At 49.1% G+C, this 27,042-nt stretch overlaps 1 protein-coding gene across 1 annotated transcript in view; it reads right to left on the bottom strand.

Annotated features, from left to right (window-relative positions):
- Positions 1 to 17,967: 17,967 nt before the first annotated feature.
- The window catches only part of AVPR2 (arginine vasopressin receptor 2), a 110,919-nt gene continuing 101,844 nt past the window's right edge, over positions 17,968 to 27,042 (bottom strand). Inside the window, exon 3 of the mRNA XM_078664587.1 lies at positions 17,968 to 21,854. Within this exon, the coding sequence (XP_078520713.1) occupies positions 21,652 to 21,854 (203 nt within the window). The 3' untranslated portion in view covers positions 17,968 to 21,651. The remainder of the gene's footprint in view (positions 21,855 to 27,042) is intronic.

Genomic DNA, 27,042 nt, shown 5'->3' with positions numbered 1-27,042 from the left:
CCTGATGTGGTTTCTATTCTGAGGGTGAGTGCGGCTGCAGGTCCCCCTGTCTCTTCCAGACACCCCTCTCAGACATGCCAGGGCAGCTGTCAGAGTCTCTGGGATAAATATGGCCCCGGCGAGGAGGGGGGGGGCACTCCTCGGATGGACTCTGTCCAGGTACCAGTACAGGTCTGGAGAGGGCCCTTCCCTGTACCATACAACATGGCTGTCCCTGTATGATAGAACATGGCTGTCACTGTACCGTAGAACATGGCTGTCACTGTACCGTAGAACATGGCTGCCCCGGTACCGTAGAACATGGCTGACCCTGTACCGTAGAACATGGCTGTCACTGTATCGTAGAACATGACTGTCCCTGTACCGTAGAACATGGCTGTCACTGTACCGTGGAACATGGCTGACCCTGTACCGTAGAACATGGCTGTCACTGTACCGTAGAACATGGCTGTCCCTGTACCATACAACATGGCTGACTCTGTACAGTAGAACATGGCTGTCCCTGTATGATAGAACATGGCTGTCACTGTACCGTAGAACATGGCTGCCCCTGTACCATAAAACATGGCTGCCCCTGTACTGTACAACATGGCTGCCCCTGTACCGTAGAACATGGCTGTCACTGTACTGTAGAACATGGCTGTCACTGTACCGTAGAACATGGCTGCCCCTGTACCGTAGAACATGGCTGCCCCGGTACCGTAGAACATGGCTGCCCCTGTACCGTAGAACATGGCTGTCCCTGTACCGTAGAACATGGCTGTCACTGTACCGTGGAACATGGCTGACCCTGTACCGTAGAACATGGCTGTCACTGTATCGTAGAACATGACTGTCCCTGTACCGTAGAACATGGCTGTCACTGTACCGTGGAACATGGCTGACCCTGTACCGTAGAACATGGCTGTCACTGTATCGTAGAACATGACTGTCACTGTATGATAGAACATGGCTGTCACTGTACCGTAGAACATGGCTGCCCCGGTACCGTAGAACATGGCTGCCCCTGTACCGTAGAACATGGCTGTCACTGTACCGTAGAACATGGCTGTCCCTGTACCGTAGAACATGGCTGTCACTGTACCGTGGAACATGGCTGACCCTGTACCGTAGAACATGGCTGTCACTGTATCGTAGAACATGACTGTCACTGTATGATAGAACATGGCTGTCACTGTACCGTAGAACATGGCTGCCCCTGTACCGTAAAACATGGCTGCCCCTGTACTGTACAACATGGCTGCCCCTGTACCGTAGAACATGGCTGTCACTGTACTGTAGAACATGGCTGTCACTGTACTGTAGAACATGGCTGTCACTGTACCGTAGAACATGGCTGCCCCGGTACCGTAGAACATGGCTGCCCCTGTACCGTAGAACATGGCTGTCACTGTACCGTAGAACATGGCTGTCCCTGTACCGTAGAACATGGCTGTCACTGTACCGTGGAACATGGCTGTCCCTGTACCGTAGAACATGGCTGTCACTGTACCGTAGAACATGGCTGCCCCGGTACCGTAGAACATGGCTGCCCCTGTACTGTAGAACATGGCTGTCCCTGTACCGTAGAACATGGCTGTCACTGTACCGTGGAACATGGCTGACCCTGTACCGTAGAACATGGCTGTCACTGTATCGTAGAACATGACTGTCCCTGTACCGTAGAACATGGCTGTCACTGTACCGTGGAACATGGCTGACCCTGTACCGTAGAACATGGCTGTCACTGTATCGTAGAACATGACTGTCACTGTATGATAGAACATGGCTGTCACTGTACCGTAGAACATGGCTGCCCCGGTACCGTAGAACATGGCTGCCCCTGTACCGTAGAACATGGCTGTCACTGTACCGTAGAACATGGCTGTCCCTGTACCGTAGAACATGGCTGTCACTGTACCGTGGAACATGGCTGACCCTGTACCGTAGAACATGGCTGTCACTGTATCGTAGAACATGACTGTCACTGTATGATAGAACATGGCTGTCACTGTACCGTAGAACATGGCTGCCCCTGTACCATAAAACATGGCTGCCCCTGTACTGTACAACATGGCTGCCCCTGTACCGTAGAACATGGCTGTCACTGTACTGTAGAACATGGCTGTCACTGTACTGTACAACATGGCTGTCACTGTACCGTAGAACATGGCTGTCCCTGTACCGTAGAACATGGCTGTCACTGTGCCGTAGAACATGGCTGTCACTGTGCCGTAGAACATGGCTGTCCCTGTACCGTACAACATGGCTGTCACTGTACTATGGAACATGGCAGTGCGATGGTACAGCAAATGTATGCAGCGGGTGCACCAAAGGCAAGCTCGTCTGCACCCATCCGTGTCTGGCCTGCACCCATCGCCAGGAACACTGGCCCCCACAACCATCCAACGCAACACCACAACCACAGCCGCCACTGGAGCCAACAGACACAGCTGCTACCCTGCCGTGACCTCAACAACACACACCAGCAAACAGCTGCTGCCGCACATCCCCCAGCACCACAATAAGATCTTTCTCCTGCAACCATTGCAAATTCACCTGCAATATCTTAGATGCCAACACCACCACCTCCAAACAACGGACACAAGCCACCACCACCCCACACCAACTGTCCGCCGTGCTCCTCAATGTCCGATCCCTCAGGAAACACTCCACCGAAATCTAGGACTTCCTCAACAGCAACACACCCGCCCTTCTATTCCTGACCGAAACATGGTTCAACCCAGCCTCCAACCCGAACACTGCTGTAGCCATCCCGGCCACCTACAAAATCATTCACTAGGACCGGATCCACAAACCAAGTGGAGGACTCGTGATCAGCTACAAAAACATGATTGTCCTCACTACCTCCACTGACTCGGACACAAACCTCATGGAACACCTGCACTTCAAAATACGGACTATAACACCACCCTTACGAGAACCATCGCCAACCATCTCCGGGGCCACAAGCAGAATTCTGCAACCAGATTGCAGACTTCGTCGCTCCCCTCTCGATCATATCAACCAACTACATCCTCCTCGGGGACCTCGCTTTCCACCTGGAAGACACCACAGACCCTAACTCCATGGACCTCCTTGATAGCCTTAGCAACCTCTGACTCAACCCGCTCATCCAAAGATCAACCCACACAGCAGGCCACACCCTCAACCCTATTTTCTCCTCGAGCAACAGGATCACATCGCCCACACGACCCTGCTCACATGGTACGACCACTACAACATACATTTCAAGATAACTGTCCACCAAGCAACCCTTCCAGAAAAACCCAAAGCACCATCAAGACACTACGGGCAAAATATCCTAAGAAAACTGGACCAAGACCTTACAGGAACACCCACACAGCCACACGGGAACCTTGACGCGAAGCTCTTCAATAAATGGCTCACCGACTGCGCCAACCGCACCACTCCCACCAGAAACAAGATCCACAAAAACAACAAAGACCCAGCTAGTACAAGAACGACCTCAGGGAGTCCAAGTGCCACTGCAAACAACTTGAGAAAAAATGGAGACTCGACATAAACACCACCTCAAGATCCACATACACAGGTGCCCTCAACCTCTACCACCAACAACTACAAGACACAAAGAAAAAGTCCCTAACTCTCAGACTCAAAGCCACCTCCAACAATGGCAACAAACTCTTCACCATCCTCAGGGAGTTCTCCAATCCTACAGCTGACATCATCCTATCCCAAGCACTCTGCACAACCTCTTAAACGTCTTTGAAATGAAGATTGCCAAGATCTACAACACATTCAACCCACGTCATACTGATATAAACTCCCCCGACCAGCTGGATACCTTCTTAATCACCAAACAGCAGCTGAGCAACTGGAAGCCCCTCTTGAACCAAGAAACTACCGTCATGAGGAGCACCATCCACTCAGAAGCCCCCTCAGACCTTGTCCCCCACTTCATATATGACCTTGTAAGAACCATCACCTCTCTCACACGCACTGCTACCATCCACATCTCCATAACCACCGCCACCTTTCCGTCTTGCTGGGAAAATGCAGAAGTCAATGCCCTACTAAAAAAACCATCAGTGGACCCAACACCCGCAGCAACTACAGACCCATCTCACTCCTGCCTTTTCCACTAAAGTCTTTGAGAACGCCATCAATACCACACTCGCAGACCACCTAGAACTCCATCAGCTTCTAGTCAGCTCTCGATCAGGCTTTTGCACCAACTACAGCACAGAGACAGCCTTAATTGTGGGCACCGATGACATCAGAAGCATTCTCATCCAATGAGATGTGGCCACACTTATCTTCCTTGACCTCTCTGCAGCTTTCGATGCGGTCTCCCTCAAGTCACTTTTCGGAAAGCTTCAGCACTTGCACATCTGTGGACCGGCCCTCAAATGGCTATCCTCCTTCCTCACGGTCAGAACCCAATGAGTTAGACACCCCCCACACCTCGGAACCTAGGAAACTCACTTGCAGAGTCCCTCAAGGGTCGTTGCTCAGCACAACACTCTTCAATGTCAACATAACACCCCTTGCGGACATCGTCAGAATCCACTGCATCAACACAGTATCCTACCCCGACAACACACAACTCACCCGCTCCCTTACCAACTCAACCAGCACCGCCAAAGCAAACTTTGACAGCTGCATTAGAAACGTCGCTGCCTGGATGGAAAACAAGTGCCTCCTGCTCAACACAGACCAAATCGAGGTCTTTATCTTCGAGCAACAAACACTCTCCCTGGGGCTCCTCTTGGTGGCCCTCGGAACTTGGCCCCCACCCACCCCTAGGGACTGTGCCAAGAACCTCTGGATCATCCAGGACACCCACCTCTCCATGAGCACACAGATTAACGCCATCTCCTCATCATGCTTTCACATCATGCGAATCCTAAGCAAGATTTTCAAGTGTATCCCACTGAACACCAGGGGCCGTATTACTGATGAGTGCGCCAGCGCTAATTGTCACTCTGCACCAGAGTATGGGTCAAATGCCATTACTGAGGATTGGTCTGTAATGCCGTCGTGAGGTTGGTGCAGACTTTGAACTCTGTCTTTATGTGTGTTTGCGTCCGTGCGCACATTGTATTAGCGCACAGATGCAAACCCACATAAACACAGACATACTCGGGCGCACAGCGACAATTAGCGCTGGTGCAGTCATCGGTACTACGGCCCTTGATGAATGATCACCCAGGCTCTTATCACAAGTCGGCTTGACTGCAAAAACGCCCTCTACATCAAAATCCCTGCCCATTTGCTACCCTGACTCCAAACTACCCAAAACACAGCCACCTGACTCTTTCTGAACATCCTGCGAAATAACAACCGCTCTCAACACCTCAACAATCTCCACCGGCTCCCAGTCCAGGAAAGATATAAGTTCAAGCTACTCACCCACAGCTACAAAGCTCTCTACAACACTGGTCCAGCTGACCTCAACCACCACCTCAACTTCTACCAACCCTCCAGACACCTTCGATCTGCCTTCAAGGCAAAACCACGCCTCCCTTGCAACAAGAAGATCTGGAGGGCGTTCCTTCTCATACCTCAGAGCCAATGTCCATGAAGAGAACTGCACCTTAGCCAAAGGAGACTGGTTCAGAAGGTGATCGATAACTGATTATCGATCGGTGCATCTCAGCACCTGCTCAGGCACAGACTGCAGCTTACTGATTTCTGATTGGACGGGATCACACACGGGTTGTGATGGAACCTTCCGTGCTAGTGAAACTGGTGGCTGCTCGACTACTATTACCGACAAGCCATTTACAAGACCCGCTACCACCATGGATGGCCAGTACTTTAGGATTAAGAACCCTTCTAGACAATAACAAGGAATGTCCCACTTCACCCTTTAGTAAGAAGGGAACAGAGGAAGCTCAGGTGGGTGCAGGGGAAAGAGTCTGAGCCACCATCAGTCCACAGGGGCAGAGCCTATCAGGAGTAGGGTCCCTCCGGCACTCACGTCTGCACAAGACAAAGTACTTCCTTGACTCCATTGGGAATAACCCCTGCCAGGACACGTCCTCGCACCTGCGGCAGAGTAATGCTGATGCAACCCTAGTTGGGAACCAACATCAAAATGTGAATTGTGCGGCAGGCTTCGCCGATATTCCTAAGGGTCGCAGACCTGGGCGCCAGGCTGCAATCGGCAGCGGCACGCACCAGATCCTTATTTCTGGGCTTGATCTGGGTGAACATCAACATGGCTGTCAGAGGTACACACTTGGGAGGCCTTCTGTAAGTTTTGCGCTTTCGATGCGTCACTTTTTGTGACGCATCGGCAGCGTAAAACATGCCTCCGTTGTGCACTATTTACAAAGTGACGCATCTAAGTAGATGCGTCACTTTGTAAACCCCTGTGCTACATTATACCTGTGTCAGGTATAATGTATGCAGGGGGGGGGGGCGTTCCCCCGCAAAAAGCCTTGTAGAAGTGACGCAGTGAAATCTGAGATTTCACTGCGTCACTTCTAGGACGCCGTTGCGTCAAAATCTTGCGCCTGCCTCACAGCAGGCGTAGGACTGACGCAGGCCCTTTCACATGGGGCTTGCCCAATGTGAAAGGACGCATTGCTGGAGTTGCGTCACTTTTGTGACACACTCCAGCAATGCGTCACTTTTGCGCCTACAGATACGGCAGAAATACTGACGTATCTGTAACTCCTTGCGACATGATGCGTCATACTGTAAATATGACGCATCAGGTATGTCGCAAGGAGTTAGTACTGAGAATGAGGCTCTTGGAATGGACCTGTGCCATGAGGATCAGTGCCACTGCCCATCCTCTCCCCAAGTGTTGCAAGAAACTATGCCTGAACTTCCATCAATCAATAAATTGATCAGGATTTATAACGCGAGGTATCCAGGCACTTGCAGGTCCCAGAGGCTCATTCGAACAGCCAGGTCTTGAGGGCCCTTCTGAATTCCGGAAGTGAGGTGATGGTCCGGAGGTGCGTGGGGAGGCCGTTCCAGGTCATTGCTTCGATTGATGTATGTGAAGGAGTATCCTTCACTTCACCTTCGGTAGATGCGGGGCGTATGGGCAAGTGCAAGGGAGGTGGAGTGAAGTTTTCTCGACGGATGGTGGAGCTTCTAGTGGATAAATACGTCTTCCCTCCACTATCGCTGAACACGCCACGGAATGGACGTCATCAGAGCTCAGGGCTCAGTGTCTTCAGGGCTCAGGGTCTTCTGTGAATCTTATCCAGATCCCTTCTAGAACGTTCCAAAGACCTCGACCTTCATGGGCAGACTGTGGTCCATGCAGGTATGAGGCTTCACCTGCAAGGGAGTAATGAGAAATGATGGGCCCCCAAGCAATATATTTTGAGTGGCCCTTGAGATTTGCACCACCCCCGCACAACTACTCCCCCTCAGGTATGTCTCTTCTAAAGAACCTGAGTCTGTGCTCCCAGAGCACCTCCGGGACTGAGGGTGCGTGTTATGTTCTCCAGACCTGGGCTTGCAGCAGCAGACGTGTTCAAGGCTTTAGACGCCTTATCTGCTTCCATCAAGCTAAGCAAAAAAAATGTCCTCCTGAAACATATTGACCACTGTAGAGCAAAGGAGTTTAATCCCAGATTGTCTCATATCAACACGAAGACACGAGGGGCCTCATTTATGAGAAATGACGCATCGCTGCGTTTCACATGGGGCAAGCCCCATGTGAAAGGGACTGTGTAAGCCTTACGCCTGCTGTGGGGAAGGCGCAAGATTTTGACGCAATGGAGTCCTAGAAGTGACGCAGTGAAATCTCATAGATTTCACTGCGTTACTTCTACGACCCTTCCTTGCGTCAATACGCCCCCTTGCATACATTATACCTGGCGCAGGTATAATGTGGCGCAGGGGTTTACAAAGTGACGCATCTACCTAGCTGCGTCACTTTGTAAATATGACTCAACAAGGCGCATTTTTTACACCACTGGTGCGTCACAAAATGTGACGCACCGGCAGCGTAAAAGTGACGCATGGCCTCATAAATGAGGCCCGAGGTGTGTGCACCACCCCAGGCCTCCAGCTCTTCAGTCTTCGCCTCTGGGTCGAGTCCTTCAGAATGTAGGGCCCTGGGACTCGTCCACTCAGCTCGCGAGATGGGTGATCAGCTGTGTACAACCCGCCACGGCCACGCCTGGTTCTGCATCCTGGTTTGGGTCCCGCAGAGCATCTACAGAAGACTCGCGATGGATGGTGTCCAGTACCAGTGCTAAATGGTCCTCCGTTGATCTCAGCACCCACCATGTCGACCAGAGTTACAGCCACGGTGGTAGCCCCCTCCATCAGGAAGGGATGCACATTGAACGGCTGCTCAGGGCACCCTGGCTTCAGAAGGTGCCGGAGGCTCTTGAACGGGTCCACCTGTCGGACCATCGTGAATGCGGGAATGTTTTCTCCATTTCTCTTCCCAGTAATTTGCTTCTTTGAAACAATGGTGGCCATCCTGAGCATGATACAGCCTGTCACAAGGTCTACCAAGACACACAAGATGGATAAGTGACTTGTGGCTAATGTCAACCAGTAGGAGAGGTTCTTACGGGGTTATTTTTACTGAATACACCTAGCCTGGGCATCATGTAAAGGGGTTCACTTTGGCCCACTCTTGGGACCTTCTCAAAATGCTCTTGGGACTTCCTGAAGATGGCTCAGCCTCCTTCACCCCAGCTTTATTTCCACCTAAGTTAGGTGCATGTTTCTTCTCCCTGATGTTTGCAGAGATTACCCACATGATCAGGGCAGGGCTAGAATGAGTTGTTACTTTTTCTTCTCGATGCCCTTCCTTTTTTGTCTCGCTGAGTCCTCTGCTCTTCTGAGCACCCACATTTCACCTGCTTTACAGCCTCTTTGAAATGGGTTGATGAACTGAAAGCAGCAAATATTCAGGGGATGTCGCAGTCGCCTATCCGTCTCGTAGATTTCCATCTCATACTTTGCCGTTGATTGAAACATCTTTGACTGGGAGGCCATCCTTCAGTGTGATCTGAGGTTTACAGAATCTCAGGGGTAGATTTATTAAGATTTTATGCCGTGTTTGCATCACAATATTTACGCAAATCAACGCAAAATCTTTTTTTACCTCTTTACTTTCCAGTGCTAAACCTGCGCTGGAAAATCACTTGAAAGTATGCAGCGCATAGCTCTGCCTTGCATTACTTAGCACCAAGGTGCGTTCCATGGGTGGTGCATGAGCGTTTACATGAAACCACCCGTGGTTTATTACACAAAACCCTATTTAAAAATGTAGGCAGGGTTTTGCAGCAAAAAAACTTCACCCATTTCAAATAGGTGCTATGAATGATAAATGCTTTAATTTCTCCTTTCTTTTCTGACTCTGTATGTGTGCTGCACTGAAGGGCACACATACAAAGTGGGAAACGGTTTAAAGTTAGTCTAAGTATAGTATTTTGTACTGGAAGGGTTCCCTTCCAGTGCAAAACCTATGCTGGACTCACGCAGACACCTTTGCACTATGGCACATAGGTGTGTGACTTGTGCATGGCAGCACATTTCTGCATCAGTGCTAGGGAGAGGGGAAGAGAGTGCCATGTTTCTGTAAATATGGTACTCTCCTGCTCTTTCCTTCCCACGCAGTGTGGCATTTGCGGCTGCTGCACTGTGTTGCATGACAATCTTGTAGATCTGGGTCTCTGGTGCTCAGGAACCTCTGGTAAGGACCATGCCTGGTGGAGGGGAAGCTGCTGTCGCTAGCCCAATTCTTGGGTTGCCAGGTGGCTTCAGGAAGCTGCTAGCAGAGATGGAAATAATTGCCGTAGCAACCAGCATCAATGCTATCTGCATGTGCATCACTTTGCGTGGCCAAATATTGACTGTAACTAAAGTGATCTGGTTTGAGATACTGCGTCCGTGGGCCACGCGGCGACCGCAGGATGCCGTGATAGAGGTGTGCTTGAGTTGGTGTTTCAGCGGCTCTTTGACCATCAAACCAACTGGTTCTCATTTAAAGTTGGTTATTGCCCAATTAGCTAAGAGCTAGCTGGACCACTGAGGCATATGACTATAGCAGTAGTCAACAATGGATTAAAAAAAAAGTGAGGGTGGCGGGACAAACCAGGTACCAGGCGCGTGCAAGAACTCACAATGGCCCTGAGGATAAAGCAACCCCCAAAGTCAGACACCCCCATGAGGTGGCCAGCCACCAGAGGTAGCAGAACAGACATTACACACCCTATCCCCTCTGATGACATCACACAGTCTCAGGTTATATGTCAGAATATTGTGAGCAAAATATATATATGTGAAAATATCATCGCTTACATATCGTGAACCAAAGTATTATAAAGGCGAATGTATTTAGGAAAGTATGGAGTTACTATTCTTACCTTCACATTCACTGAGCTCCAAGACATACAAATATATTTATTTTTAAAAGCCGTTAGAGGGAGGGGATGCCTTGTTGACCGTGGTAGACGCTGATTCAGGTGTCGGCAGTGGGGGACACCACTACCCCACCTTGATATGGATGACCATCGTGTTGTACCTTGATATATCTGGCAATTGAACCAGGAGATGTTTTCAAAAAACAGTTTACTGATGAACAACCTTTTGCACAATTAAGAACCCTGAGGAAGTTCAATTTGTTTGACCGAAACGTGTCGGCTGTTTTCTTGGCTGTTTTATGGAATACATAAACATCGAATAAAGGAAGTGTCTAAATATACGAAACTGTGAACTTTTCAATGTTAGGGTACATCATTCCATATTATTATGTTCATATATTTATTTATATACCACACATGTTTGGAGCACACATAAATATTAAGCCCTTGAAGTTCTGGTGGTGAATCCATTCTTAGCCCCCCCCCCCCGTCAGCCTCTATAGCAGAGGGTTAGGGTGAGGCAAGGAGAGGAAACTGCAGAAAGTAAGCACAGCTTTTAGAAACACCTAACTCTCTGATCCTGCTGAGCCATGACTGTCCCTTCAAACCAGGGGTAAGAAGGGTAAGATGGGGGTAGCAGCTGTTGCATCACCCCTTCTACTTGACGTCCAAGTGAGAAATGGATCCAAGGTTTAGTGGGCTGCACCAGACTCCACTCATGATTGATGCACGTCAATGTTCTCAGCACCCTGCTACTTCTTGAAGCTGGGTTTCCACAATATCACATATCTAAAATAATTCGGAGTTTAATGAATGACCTTGCACGCCCTGATTCACTATAAAGGAAAATGTGCAAATAAATAAATAGTCCATGATGCTGTGCAGTTCCGGATTCACCCCGTTTTGTAAACTCTTAGGGGCCGATTCCGATTTCAGCCAGAAGGGCTCCGAACCATGTTCGGAGCCCTTCCGACCGAATCGGTCACTGCCGGCCGGATTCCTTTCCGACCGAGCCATTCCGATGGGCTCGGTCGGAAAGGAATCCGACTTGGATTTCTGGATTGCGAACGACAGGCTCGGAGAGCCCGTCCGCAGTCCGGAAATCATCCAGTACTCCCCCGGTCGCCTCTTTCCGACCGAGGGAGTACAATGGCAGCTTTTCACTGCCTTTTCGTGCCGGTCTGTCCGGCACGAAAAGGCAGTCGGAAGCTGTCTCTGGGGGCCCCCAGCAGGGCCCCCATGGGTGTGAGGCCACCGGATGGCGGCCTGGGGGCACCTATGGTGCCCCTCCGTTGATCCCTGCACCCGGTAGCAGGCACCTTGTGTTGCCGGCCACAGGGTGCAGGGATGAACTGCACCCCTGCTTTCTACATTGCAAGCATGCTTTCCGGTCGGAAAGCATGCTTGCATTGTAAGCAGCCGCGGGCCGTGGAGGGAGTTACGGTGGGGCAGGGAGGCGGGGAGGGGGAGGGGCGGGGTGGAGGGTGCGAAAATCAGGCATATGGATCATTGCAGGTAAGTACACAATTTAATTAATAAAACGAAATTCGTAGCGCGCACAGCATTGCTTTTTGCCATGCAGTGCGCGCTACGAATTTCGTTTTATTAATTAAATTGTGTACTTACCTGCAATGATCCATATGCCTGATTTTCGCACCCTCCACCCCGCCCCTCCCCCTCCCCGCCTCCCTGCCCCACCGTAACTCCCTCCACGGCCCGCGGCTGATTGTAAGGTATATGAATGAGGGCGTATTATCAAGCCTATTAATGCCAATAAAATGGAGATAATTTTAACACCGGTCCTTGATAATATGCCCCCCTGTTCGGTCGCATCGTACTAGCAGGGCTGTAACCGACGACAGCAGGTCGGTCGTTTACAGCTCCTGCCCGATGTCGGATGGACTCAGGTTCGTCTGACATCGGAATAGGCCCCAAAGTGGAGACGTAAGTCTTTCAGACATAGAAATGGAAGGCTCGAGAGTGTGTATCATTGCATTTTTAGAACTAATTCTTCCTTAATTTTCTATTCGTTTTTAAGGCCTGGAGAAATATAATTTCTACCAATTGATTTTTTTTCGGCAGCCATTTTATTTTCCTAGCGCACTATAATAGACAGACAGATTTTATTTGCTTAAAACTTTGGCCCCGTCAACAGATCTGTAGCGAATCTGTCTCCTGCTTAGCAGAGTCATGTAAAGGTCCGGGTTGCCACATTTCGTGCGGTTCTGTGCAGGGGAAAAAGCTACGAGGGGGCAGGAAAAAGAGATGTGTTTTCACATTTTAACTCCTGTATGAATTTTTGCTCGTACCTGCAGCCAAACTGTTGTACACAAAACACATCTTGAAAGCAGCACTTTACTCAGAAAGTTCACTTGTTTTTATTATGTTGTAAATCTGCTCTGGGGGTTTTAAGGTGTTGGCATCTGAAAGAAATTCTATGTGGCTACAAAGCGGTGACACTTCTGCACATCTTGTCATTTCAAAAGCAGTTAGTTGATTTACTTAGAACTTTGGTACAGTTTGATGAATTGGCCTGAAACTTGGCAGACTCTTACCATGTTCAGTTTACTATTAGTATTTTTTAATTTTTCTAATCTTTGGTGTGGGAGAGGGCTAATGAAAAGGGGATGGCAAAAGTATTAATTTTCTAATAACTTTGACACTGTGTGAATGAATTTGCACAACATAATTTAGAAGTGGTTTTTAGGGATAATTTCCGATTGGAATGCCAAGTTTTTATGTCAGGCCATCAAGGGGTGTAAAGTTAAAGCGGCCAATAGAAATGTTGGGCCTCATTTATGAAAAGTGTTGCCTCGCTGCGATAAAACAGCGAGGCAACACTTTTAAGAGTACCCTCCTTGCGACACCATGGATGCGCCGTATTTACTGTACGGCGCTCCATGTCGCAAGGATTGACAGATGCGTCAGGACTGCTGACGTATCTGTCAGCGCAGTAATGAAGCATTGGTGGAGTTGTGTCGTAAACATGACACAACTCCACCAATGCATGGGGAGGCCTATACACATTGCACTGCGTCACCCTTATGCCTGCTATGAGGCAGGCGTAAGGTTTTGACGCAGTGGCGTCCTAAAAGTGGCACAGTGAAATCTGATTTCACTGCAACACTGCTACGAGTCTTTCTTGCGGGGGAACGACCACCCTCCATACATTATACCTGATGCAGGTATAATGTGGCGCAGGGGTTTACAAGGTGATGCACCTGCTAGATACATTACTTTGTAAATATGGCGCAACATGGCTCATTATTGTCGCCACCACTGCCTCACGCATAGTGACGCAACGGCGGCACAACATTGTGTCGCAAGGGGCCCATAAATAAGCCCCGCAATATATCGCCACCACCTTGCTCAGCAAATCCTGTGGCTAATGGCATATACAAAAAGGCTGTCTACTAAGAGAAAAACATGGTGGGGGCATAAGTTATGGTGTGCATTGTACACTACAGATCATACCTGGATCATTATTGCCCCTGGGACCACCATCTCCCCAGGGTTTACTGATTTATAAATGGGGGGGCCTCTCGGACCCCCCCAGTCCCCTGGGACCACCAACTCTCTGGAGCCACATGTAAGAAAGTAATGGGGGGGGTCGCTTGGACCCCTGTGCCTTGGAGCCCACCCCCTCACTGGGGGCTACTATATTTTTGTATGGGGTGCCCTTGGACCTCCTGGACCCAGGGACTACCACCTCCCCAAGGTCCAAATTAATTTCTATGGGGGGCCTCAGGGCCACCCCAGGCCCCAGGAGCCATCAACTCCCCAGGGCCTCTTTCTTGTAAAATAATTGGGAGAAGGTTCCCTGGCTGTTTTTGGCCCCAGGGACTGCCACCTCCCGGGGGGTAGGTCATATATAGAAGAAAGGAGGGGGCTGCGCGACACCCCTCCTGGAGCCATAGATGGCCCAGGGGACCTCCAACCCGTAGGGGCCGACACCTGCTATGTCCCGGGGTGCCCAACCCAGGGACATAGCTGTTTGCTGTGGCTTGGGGGGAATTTTCCCACTCCTGCCGAGCCACAGCAAACGCTCCCCTACCAGCAAGTGAGAGCTCCCGGTTGTTGGAAGCGGAGCAGAATTGCTTTCCCAGAGAAAGAGCTGCGTGTTTAGCAGCTCCCTTTCTGAGAAAGCAATGCCAGCTCCCGCAGGAGGCGGGGAGAAGGCAGGGACCACAGGAACCTTGAGGTTCCCCTGCAGTCCACAACAGTTGTGCGTGGGTGCCCTGGGTGGAACTCGCTGGAGGTAACAGGAGGGCTACTAGGTAGAAAACATATACATTCACTTAAAGAACCAACGGTTATAGGTAGGAAATTGAATATGAAAAACCTTAGAAATTCACTTACAAAACCAAAGGTTACAGGGAGGTTATAGTTAGGCTCAGATTTCACTCAATCAAAACCAGTGGAATTCAGTAGTTATAGTTACTTGAGCTAACTATAATTTACACCTCCATAATACACTGCTTATAACCACACATGTGACATTACTCATGATATGGTCACAGAACCACTCACACCCCTATACAACCTCTTGTATACCCACTCACACACCCACACAACCACTCACACACCCACACAACCACTCACACACCCACACAACCACTCACACACCCACACAACCACTCACACACCCACACAACCACTCACACACCCACACAACCACTCACACACCCACACAACCACTCACACACCCACACAACCACTCACACACCCATTCACAGATCCATACCAGTACTCACATACCCACTCACTCCTCCATAGAGGCACTCACACACCCACTCATTTACTCGTGCAGCCACTCACATTCAGTCACCCATAAAGCCACTCATGCAACCAGTCAATTACCCAAACAGCCACTCACATTGCTACACACTCACCCATACTGCTACTCACACCCAGTTATTTACATACAGTCATTCACACACCCTCCCACTCACCCATAGTCTCTAACAACAGCCACTTACTAACCTATACAAGCATTCACACTCTCACTCACATACCCACACAACCACTTACGCATTCACACATCCAAACACATCAGCTCACTCACCCATACAGCCATTCACACAGACACGTGCTCTCCAATACAGCCACTCACACACCAACTAACTTAACCAAACAGGCACTCAAACAGCCACTCACTCACCCATACAGCCAATTACACACTGAGTCACTCACTCATATAGCCATTCGGACACCCACTCACTCACCTGTACAGTTACTACCCACCCACTTACCCATCCATGGAGCCACTCAAACCGCCACTCACTCGCCCATACAAACACTGACACAACCACTCGCACACCTACAGACCTACTCAGAAATCCACTCACTTACCCATACAGTCCTTCGTGCATGCATTCACACAACCATACAGCCACACACTTACTCAGACACAAATACAGACAGTTATACACCCACTCAGATCACACATTAGAGATAGTAACACTCATTAGTAGTATATAAGTATATTAGTAGTAGAGTAATCTAACTTTTGTAGTAGGCTAGTATATATCTTTAACACCCGTAAACTCTTAAAAACACTTACTCTGACTGCATGATGTCATGAGTGATGGCATCAGTGATGTCACTGACCATGCCATGAGTGATATAATATGGGAGGTCATAAGCAGTGCATTATAGGGGTATAAGTTATAGTTAGCTCAGGTAACTATAACTTCTGAATTTAACTAGTTTTGTATGAGTTTAATCTGTTCCTAACTATAACGCCCCTGTAGCTTTGTTTTTTTCAGTGAATTTCTAAGGTTTGTTTTAATTTCTATTTCCTAACTATAATGTCCCTGTAACTTTGGTTTATTAAGTGAATATATATATATCCAGGACCTGAATAGGCAGACAGGCATCAGAGTAAGTCACTGACATATTTTTGATTCACATTAAAACTGGGCCTGGGTGGTGAACTTCGCTCCGTTCGCGGAGTTTGCAGTTTTCTGCACTGCGCGGAGCAGAAAACTCTGCTTCGCGATGTGCAGCGGAGTTTTCCCCTGCTCGCTGTCACGAAGGGTAAGTTTGCGATTGCGATTGATACGTTCGCGAGCTACCACTCAGGTAGAATTTCTACCCGAACGGCAGGAATAAAAGCACAAGCTGCAGTTCGCACTGCACTCCGACACACGCGGAACTTTGCAGAACGTTTTTGTAACTTCGCGGAGTTCCGCGTAGCAAAACTCTGCGAACTATGCCCAGGCCTAATTAAAACAACACATTCCTTCTCAGGGATGTTTTCCTTGAGAAAGGATTGTTTGCAGAATGTACTATAACCGGATTTCAAGACTGCATGAATTCACAGATGACCCGAAAAGGCCCCAGTGGAGTGTTGTACACTGGGACGGACGCTCTGGGACAGCTCTGAACCTTACATTTTAAAAGGATTCTTTTTTCTTTCAAAATACACCAACAGTTTCAGGATTTCAGTGATAACAGGAAATATAATGCCATGGTGTTAAGTATTGGAAAGGTGTCCGTGCAAGAGAACCAGTGTCACTTCGTGTGATTTGTTTGAGTTCCTGCATTGTGGAATCCATAACATAACATAACATAACATAACATAACATAAAATGTATTTTGTAAAGCGCACGTTTACCCAGAGGTCTCTTGGCGCTGAATAACAAATGTTCATTGTTACCCAACAATGAACATTTTATGGACCTCAGATGGATGAAAGGCTGAGTGAACCCGCCAGGATTTGAACCTGTGACCACGAGGACGAACACTGCAGCCTACAATGGATGCATTAGTCCACTGAGCCATCAAACCAAGGTCTGAACCCAGGGGTCATAGGTACATTGTGTCAGGGGGCTAGGACCTGGGCCAGGGGAGCAGGAGGTGGGGTCACAGCCCCACAGAGCACCATGGGCTCCTCTGTGATGTCTGTAGGCTGAGGACCCACCCCAGAGTGGCTGCTGACCTCTCTGGGATGATGGCAGAGAGGGCCTGCTCCCTGTCCTAAATGTGGACCCCGTTCACACATGACTTACTGAGGGAGGGCCCGATTCACAGAATGAACTTAAGACTCAATCCTAAACTTACTACTATTTTGGTATTCACAGAATGCACTTACTACTTTTGGTATTCACAGAAGTTAGGATTTTGTCTTAAGTTTGTCTTAAGACAAACTTAAGACAGACTTAAGACAAACTTAAGACAGACTTAAGACAGACTTAAGTTAGGATTTTGTCTTAAGTCTGTCTTAAATCTGTCTTAGGTTTGTCTTAAGTCTGCCTTAAGTCTGTCCTAAGTCTGTCTTAAGTCTGTCCTAAGTCTGTCTTAAGTCTGTCTTAAGATAAAATCCTAACTTCTGTGAATGCCAAAAGTAGTAAGATCATTCTGTGAATGCCAAAAGTAGTAAGATCATTCTGTGAATGCCAAAAGTAGTAAGTGCGTTGTGTGAATATCAAAATAGTAGTAAGTTTAGGATTGAGATTTAAGTTCATTCTGTGAATCGGGCCCATTATTTATGATAAGCATCATCGTCCTTTATTAGTATTACACACCCTTTATCGAAGCCCTGCAGAACACTCATGCCCTTTCTCGAGAGGCCAGTAAGGTCAGAGTGCACACAGTACCTGCAGCCATTCTTTAAACAATACCATGGCAGAGACAAGAGTAAAGAAAAAAACACACGTCCTTTCTGCAAAATAAATATATTTCATTTGAATAAAAAAGTCTATTTTTAAACAGTTTCATTTACTCTGCAAAGGTTATAGATAGAATCCATATTGAGGGGCGGAGCCCAAATACGCCCCATGTGTTCAACCTGCCCGTGGAAGTATGCTCGGTGCTCCTGGCCTAGACCACTGAAGATCTTGTCTTGTTGGGAAGCTGGCAGTACCCTGGTGGAGTGATGCAGAGGTCTCCTCTGCTGAGGAGGGACTGAGCCCACAGACGCCCCATGTGTTCAACCTGCCTGTGGAAGGATGCTCGGTGCTCCTGGCCTAGACCACTGAAGATCTTGTCTTGTTGGGAAGCTGGTCCTGTCCTGGTGGAATGATGCAGAGGTCTCCCCACTGAGGAGGGGCTGAGCCCACAGATGCCCCATGTGTTCAACCTGCCTGTGGAAGGATGCTCGGTGCTCTTGGCTAGGACCACAGAAGATCTTGTCTTGTTGGGAAGCTGGTCCTGTCCTGGTGGAATGATGCAGAGGTCTCCCCACTGAGGAGGGGCTGAGCCCACAGATGCCCCATGTGTTCAACCTGCCTGTGGAAGGATGCTCGGTGCTCTTGGCTAGGACCACAGAAGATCTTGTCTTGTTGGGGAGCTGGCCCTCTCCTGGTGGAGTGATGGAGTGATCTAGCAGGGGTCCAGAAGAGGTCTAGGAGTGGTCAAGCAGGGATCCGGCAGTGGTCTAGCAGAGCGAAGTCAAGCGGGGGTTTAGCAGGGGTCTAGAAGAGGTCTAGCAGGGGTCTGGTAGTTGTCTAGCAGTGGTCTAGCAGTGATTTTGCAGGGGTCTAGTAGTGGTCTAGCAGGGGTCTAGCAGTGATCAAGAATAGGTCTAGTAGTGGTCTACCAGGGGTCCAGCAGTGGTCTAGCAGAGCGAAGTCAAGCGGGGGTTTAGCAGGAGTCTAGCAGAGGTCTAGCAGGGGTCTGATAGTTGTCTAGCAGTGGTCTAGCAGTGATTTTGCAGGGGTCTAGTAGTGGTCTAGTAGTGGTCTAGCAGTGATCTAGCAGGGGTCTGGCAGTGGTCTAGCATGGGTCTAGTAGTGGTCTAGCAGGGGTCTAGCAGTGATCTAGCAGGGGTCTGGCAGTGGTCTAGCAGGGGTCTAGTAGTGGTATAGCAGGGGTCTAGCAGTGATCTAGCAGGGGTCTGGCAGTGGTCTAGCAGGGGTCTAGTAGTGGTCTAGTAGTGGTCTAGCAGGGGTCTAGCAGGGGTCTAGCAGTGATCTAGCAGGGGTCTGGCAGTGGTCTAGCAGGGGTCTAGTAGTGGTCTAGCAGGGGTCTAGTAGTGGTCTAGCAGGGGTCTAGCAGTGATTTGGCTGTGGTCTAGCAGGTGTCTAGCAGTGGTCTAGGAGGGGTCTGGCAGAGGTCTAGCAGAGAGAAGTCAAGCAGGGGGTTTAGCAGGGGTCTAAGAGGTCTAGCAGGGGTCTGGCAGTGGTCATGCAGGGGTCTGGCAGTGGTCGTGCAGGGGTCTGGCAGAGGTCTAGCAGGGGTCTAGCAGTGATCTTGCAGGGATCCCGCTGTAGTCTAGCAGGGGTCTAGCAGTGGTCGTGCAGGGGTCTGGCAGAGGTCTAGCAGACAGAAGTCAAGCAGGGGGTTTAGCAGGGGCTCTAGAGGACTCCAAAGAAAGATATATCAGAGGACTTGGAAGGTGCTGGAAGGTATCTAGCAGGGTCTAGCAGGGGTCTATCAAGGGATCTAGCAGATGCCTCCTGGGGTCTAGAAGGATCTAGAGGAGGTTCAACAGAGGTCGCGTGCAGGTGTAATGGAGGATGAGTACATGTCTGTACAGAGGGCAGTCTGTGGGCCTTTGGTTGAAGCAAGGATTGAATGATGAACAGTCACTGGTGGAGTCCAAGGTAGGTTTGTGGTTGAAGGTCCACTCCTTTCTCCACACTGCTGGGGATGATCGGGAGATTGATGATGGACCAGGCGGTTGAGGAAATGTTCAGCCTCAAGGTGGCCTTCGCCTTGAGTGTCTCCAGTTCTTCTAGGCCCCGTCTGCTCTTACCCAGGCCTTACAGCGAGAGTCTGGAACACGCCTGTAGACCCACGTTAGACGGCCATGCCATGGATCTTTGCAATAAGCTGATAACGCCAGCGGACCTGGTAAGCATCATTGGCTGGTAAGCAAAGCCGGTTGAGCAGTTCGGCCACGCAGATTCTGGAACCACTTGTACCACCGATCGATTGTAGATAAGACAGGGTGTCCTAAACCCCTAGATTAGGCTCTGGGACTGACATGTCTTTCCAAATGCCTATCTTCTCTGAGATGGCACTAGTTCCTTGAAAGGTTCATGGTGTTCCTGCTAACTTTGACCTCTATTTTATCTCTACTGATGCCAAGACCACATCCACCCACAGACCTCTCAGGGGACATCCATTGACCAGGTTTATTATATGCTCAGTAAAGCTCTACTAACCACCCTTCTGTGTCCTCGCAGGGCATTGATGAGGTGTTACGCACTCCTGTCACCCCGGATACTTATCCCTTTCTCCTCCTTGCACTGGTTGCTCTCTGGGGAATGCTGGTTATTTTAGTGCAGTGCAAGAGAATTTGCTAATCACAGTTGTGTCCATCAGTCTTCTGTGACAAACTCCAAGCCTCCATTACTCAATGGAGACAGAGACCTGGTCCACTTTTACCCACCATGGTACCTTTCTGAACTTTGAGCCTGGAGGGCAGTGCACAAACGGGGCAGGCGAGCAGCACTTGTCCATGAACACGTGTTGCACCAGCCGCTGTGTAAGGAGTTGGCGTGGCAAATAAAGGGTACAAGTGTGCAGTCACCACCTAACTTTCCCAAAGTGGCCCTGTTCATTACGTATGTGGGTCGATCTTGGGCGAACAAATAAGCAGAAGTGGTAGCGGTTATGGCTACTTAGCTTGTCCGCTAAGCACCTCCCAGAATGGGATTTGCCCTACATGCCAAAGCGAGAACTAATGCACATTTCTCATTGGTTGTGTTCAGTGCTGGACAATAGCTTGGTGGACAACTCTGACAAAACACTTCCAGAACAGCAGTTGTCCTTCAATCCCTTAAGGAGTAACTAATGTTTAAGAGTGGGAAATGTCCCCCCATGTTCATGGGACTCTCCTTAAAAGATAAAAGCAAACCAAAGCGCAGAAGATGCACTCTGGCTTGTGAGTGGCTGGTCTTCCATTCACAGCTGGGAAGCGAATACCTCCAATAGACAGCGGAGATGAAGGTGCATGGCCTAGCGTTCGATAAGATATTTCACATTGCAGCCCGGAGACCTTATTGTCACAACAGTATGTGATGACCCATGTCGGAGTCCGCGGTTCCTCTCCGACTAACCCAGGTGCTTCAGGCACAAATGGACATATCAGTGTCCCTTCTGAGGTCTTTGCATGTCTTAGTCCCCATAAATCCACAACCACAACACAGAAAGAGACGTCTGAGGCCATCTTCATCTGCCAGCAGACCTCTCTCACTGGGGGCTCACCCCCAGTGCCAATGTTCTTCCAATTGTTGGACGCTTTAGGTCTCACCCTTCAGTCTCTCAAATGTCCTCCGTGCCCTGTTGAGATCAGTCTTATGCACATTTTTCCGTCTGGTCCTCCGAAAAGGAAGCTCGCTTGCATTTGATGCCAACGTTCTCCACGCGTCTGCGTCTTTCCTCAGTACAGCGAGTCCTTCGGCACAGTGGAGGTGCCGGTGAAGCAGGACTCTTCAGGGATGGAGTTCTTCCTGAGGCCCCTACGAACGCAGCAGAACATTTGTTGGAGGTCGTTGGAGACGCTGCTGCTGAAGGTGGTGTAGATCCAAGGGTTGGTGCAACTGTTGAGGCTGGCGAGCATCATCAGGATGACAAAAACTGGACCTGTGGGAAGAGAAGGGATAAACGTCAGCCTGAGATAACCCAAGCCTTGTGGGCAAAGCGAATTATACGGGGACTGGGTACGAATATCTGCCGCACAAACAAAGCGATAAGGACGCTTTTCTGCAGACTTGGTTCCACTATACGAAGTAACCAGTGGATAGATGCTTTTTGACTCCGCCTAAACTTTAGTAAAATATACATTTTATAAGGTACTCTAACCAAGTTGAAATCAGACATATTCAATACATAATCTTGTCATGGAGGAGAGAGTACAAGACTTTAGGGTCACTTCAAGATCCCGAAGCTAAAATCTGGGAGAGGGAAGTCCTTGTACTTTTCCTCTTCCAACCCATATCTATTTTACTGAATGAGCTCTTATTTTAACTCCCTCCTTCCTGTGTCTTCACTAATGACACAGCTCCTACACTCTCATTCCATCCATTTACTCACTCTTAAAGATCTAACTACACTTGTCCTCGCCACGCTCCTCTTGCCCAACACGGTCCGTCTCCTCTCCATAAGTTCCTCAGTGGTACCTCTTTCTTTCTACCTCCTCTTACCCCACACACCCCACACAAACATCACCTCTAGTCAAACCTCAACAAAAGGGAATTGGGGCTGTCCTCATCCACTGTGCACCCTCTCTTACTGCTTCAATCACAATGTATGACTTTACAAGTGTCTGTGAAGATCCTGTGTAAGACGGTTGGAAACAGGGTTTCTAAGTGGACACTGCCTTCGCAAGTGTCCCAGAACCTTCTGTGGTTCAACCATCGGATACAATCGCTTTAGCTTCCTAAGCAAAAACATTGGGGCATTTTAGCAAGAACCCCGTTAAAATTATCGCCGTTTTAGCCGTAGGAACCTGCCGCTAAAACGGCGATAATGTGCTTGCTAATATGCGTTATAGAATTCCAATAGAAGCCCAGGTTGGATGTGCAGGACATCTAACCCGGGCTTCTATTGGAATTCTAGAATGCATATTAGCAAGCCCATTATCGTCGTTTTAGCGGCAGGTTCCTGCCGCTAAAACAGAGATAATTTTAACGAGGTTCTTGCTAATATGGTCCATTGTCCCTTTGAGGCTAACACATGTCCATGGCCTGTACTTGTCTTTCTGTTTTTGAGTGAATCCTCATCAGTGCAAAAGGAAAAGGCTTTGTAATTTCTCCAGGAGATTAGAAATGAATCGTGGAATTTACTTAAAAAAAGCTAATTGAAAACTGCAGTTTTTAACAAAGTTTTAATTAATCTATAAACTTATCTGGTTCCTATGATCAGTAGAAAATATATGTTTTGAAAGTAGGTTTGAGAAGGATAGGGCAGAAGTATGTCTTTTCAAATTCTCTCTTTTTGCAGTCTTGGAGTTGGGAGGTTTCTTCCTTCGTTCAATTTCTTTATCTACTAGTACATTCTAGTGTTTTGCGTAGGCCTTTATTCCCACCCCTCTGACAGCAGTTCAAGGCTCTAATATCATCCATAACTATTTTCCTCATGACTGTAGTCTTTAGGAATATTTTCATGCACATTGTAAATCCCCTTTAGATTCTCTCTAGGTAGAATTCCTAGATTTCTTGCCAGTGTCCTGGGAGTTTTGTAGTTCTTCCGGCAGCTGTTCGACCCATCGGAGTGGTATATCCGGGGTCCTCTTTGCATATAGTAGAAAGTTTCTCACCGGTGAGGTGAAGCTGCCCTTGATTCACCTATAAAAAGATCTTTTCCCGCTAATTTTTGTAGTTGTCTTTTGGAAAGATAACTTCCCCATACTCTCCGTTTCCGTGTTCATACCATAGTATATAAAAGTGCACCTAAAATTGCCCCCTAAAATACAAACTTTCCTGGCTAAATAGTTTCCCGTTGACTACAATGGTTAGATTAAATAAAATATACATTAGCGGCCTTGTCGTACGAGGTAGAGTTTTACTATTTTCAGTGAAACTGTGCATTTCGATCATTGTAGTTTATTGCATGAATATAACGCTGATCCCTTTTTTTCTTTCTACTCTCTTTTGTAGATTTAAAAACATTCTCTCCACCGTTAGAAAAGCCAACTAACCTTGTGACCTACAAGTGGCTTTTCTCATCTTCTTGAACCTACAGGTAATTTTGAACCAACAATATTTTTCTCACAAGTACATTTTTTACGTCGAGCCTAGGCATCGCTGGCGCAGTCTCTCCGAGACATGTTGTATAAACTTTGTGGGCTTACAGCTCGCCCATTGCCTTTTAATGCGTTGCTTCGATTGCCCTTTAAAAAACTTGCTAGCTAACGGTTAATCTTTCCTGTCTGTCCCTCCTTGTTGTCATTTGTTTTCTCCCAAGCAATGCCAAAATACTGGTATCTTTCCACTTTGGTGCTTATCTGTTCGTTTTGGGGCACTGTCTTTTATTTAGTTTCCTGCTCGTCTTTAATTTGGAGCACTTGTTAAATACTGTTACCACTTTGTTCGAATGCACAGCTCGTGTGGTTATGCAGTTTATATTTTATTCTGCAGGAGTAAAGTTAGAGTTTTTTGCATCTGAGGCCTAAACGTTGATAGTCAGTTTTGTCTATCAGGTTTCAAATAGAAGAAATGCTTTTCATCGTTACACAGTTAAGAGAAGGGAGCCTATAAATGGTTAACTATCTTTTTGAATTGTTCTCTTTTTTCAGTAGGAGAAATTGATTTCTTCATTGCTTAGCTCTACCCTAAAAAAAACCCTCACTCCCAGAGAGACATGCACTCCGAGAGAGGGTGATCTTCGCCTTCCAAGTCAATACAGACACTGTCTCCAGTCCTAAACTTTTCACCTACATAGCATAGTCTTCAGGTGTGTAGTCTAATTACTTCAGTGGAAGCAAAGCGAGACAACAACACTGTTGGACTTGGCCCTTTTCACGGGAATTTTTCGCTTTTTGCTTCTCCTAACTCTGGAAACGCCCCCTTGTAATGTAGTTGAATAGGCCCTGTGAGGTCAAAATGCCCTGGGTAATGTCAAAATCAATGCTAAGGTGCAGGTGCCCTCTACCCTCAACATGGCCGCCACTGACCCCTGCTACTGCAGCGTGGTCTTGTCAGGCGCATTCTAGTAGCCAGGAGCTGGCTGGAACCCTTAAACAATGTTGCGATGCCAGCCTGCCCATAGCTAGAATGAGGGAAGCTCCTGGAACCTTCTAGAACAGGGGAGGTGACACCAACTGCCACTGCCTTCTGCCAACTGTCGCTATATAAGGAAAGGGAGGGAAACTTCTAGTCAGTTGGGGCATCACTGACCTGGGGAACCCACGCAGGAGATTTAGGCGGGAGGGCCTAGTCAGGAACTTATGCCACTGGGAGTGACAGGATTTAGGTGCTGCCTCTTAAGCTGAGTGAGGTATCCTAGACTAGCCCCCTGATCTGGCCCAGCGGTAGGGGAACCCAGGGACCATCTTCAGCGACCTGAGGAAAGTTGTCAAGCCTCCAACTCAAGCCCCCCCCCTCTTCAAGAAACCATCACTCAAGGGCGCAGAACCATCCAAGCGCCAAGAAGACTACTTGCCTTTGACCAGAGACTACTGGGGGATCGACCAGGTACTGGACTGTGCTGCCCTGCGCACTCACTGCCCCCTCTGGGCCCATCTTGCCCTGCCTGTCTCCCCCTGCCTGTCTTGCTTCGCTTTCCATCCTGCCTGCATCACTGGCTGCATCATGTGAAAAGTGCTGTGATCTGCTATCCTGCACAGCGCTGTGTCATAGACTGCCTGCCGAGCGCTATTGCCCTAAGCCCTGCCGTGCCACTGGGAGTGCCCCCACATCGAGTGTCCTTAAGCGCTTCCCGGCGCTGTGACTGGCCCAAGCGCTATACAGCCCATGTGTTTGCCCCCGTAGCGCTCTGTGAACTGAGCGCGCTGCACAGGGGGACTCACCGCCACGGCCCGGAGCCGTTTGCGCCCTCTGAGGCGCCGAGGAATCTCCCCTGCGGCCGCGGCGTCAGCGCCTTTATTGTGTGCCCCCCTCGGCGGCCCCCGTGTGCCAGGAGAGGGCCGCCGGAATCCTCTGCAGGCCGCGCTGGGCCGGAAGTCTCCCGCCTTATAGGCCCCCAGCGCTCCGGTGAAGCAGCGCATCATCCTACCTCCCTCGGCGGCCCCCGTATGCCAGGAGAGGGCCGCCGCATCAAGTGCACCAGGCCGCGCTGGGCCTGAAGCCTCTGTGGCCCGCATCACGTGATGGGGAGCGCCGCCGCGTCATCGGCCGTGCCCCCGCCACAGCCGTGCAGCCATTGGCTGTCTGCACCGGGTCTTCCGACTCAAGGCCCGGCACCCAGAGAGCCTCCTCCGATCTGCCCCACACGTTGATCCAGTCTCGCCTCCGGCGCCGGTGCTTGAAAGCTGTCCCAGCACCGCGCCGGGTAGTTTGAGGCCCCGGGAGGGCTGGAACCCCTCCCCTCACCTAGAGTCTACGCAAGGGCCCCGGAGGGCCGAAGATTACAGGTAACCCCCGGGGAGGAGTGTAATGTAATGTAATGTAATGTAATGTAATGTAAGCACACATTTTTATAGCGCAACTATCGCTCCAAGAAGCATCTTGGCGCTTCACACCCAACCCTGCTGAAATAGGTTGGAAGACAGAAGGCAGTATCACGCAGTACAATCACTACACCAATGCTCTGCAGGCTACATCAGAGAGCGAGAAGATCCATGTTTTCAAAGATCTCCTGAAGTCATTCTCCTTGACTATACAGCGAAGCTGAGCTGGCAATTTATTCCAAGCTCTTGATCCCAACACAAAAAAAGATTTCCCTCCTTTGGTGGCTAGTCTAAATCTGGGTACAACTAAAAGGTTTTGATTGGCAGTGCGGAAGGCCAGGCAAGGTCCTGAGTTCGCCCCTCCCCTGGGGAGCATTGAGACTGGGCCCCGTTGGCCCCAATGAGCCTCCACTGACCAAGAGGCCTCAGTTAAACCCACAGATGCCTCAATACCGGTTGACTGTGCATGCCTGAAGCCAGGCTCATACTGAAGTAACTGTGCATGTCTGATTACCTGCTTTTAAGCCTGCTGATGGAGTGGTATAATACTTCCCTGTACTGAATTTCTTGCAGGGGCGGGCTTCAATGAATCCTGATGGGGTTGTGTTATGATACTGCTTGATTTACTCCATTGATATTTCAATGACATGATTACTGGTATTGAACTGTTGATATTTACAAGAGGAAATGTTCATAACTGCT

The sequence above is a fragment of the Lissotriton helveticus genome, chromosome 10 (assembly GCF_964261635.1).
Source record: "Lissotriton helveticus chromosome 10, aLisHel1.1, whole genome shotgun sequence".
Lineage (NCBI taxonomy): Eukaryota > Metazoa > Chordata > Amphibia > Caudata > Salamandridae > Lissotriton > Lissotriton helveticus.
This window is presented reverse-complemented; position numbering and strand designations above follow the sequence as displayed.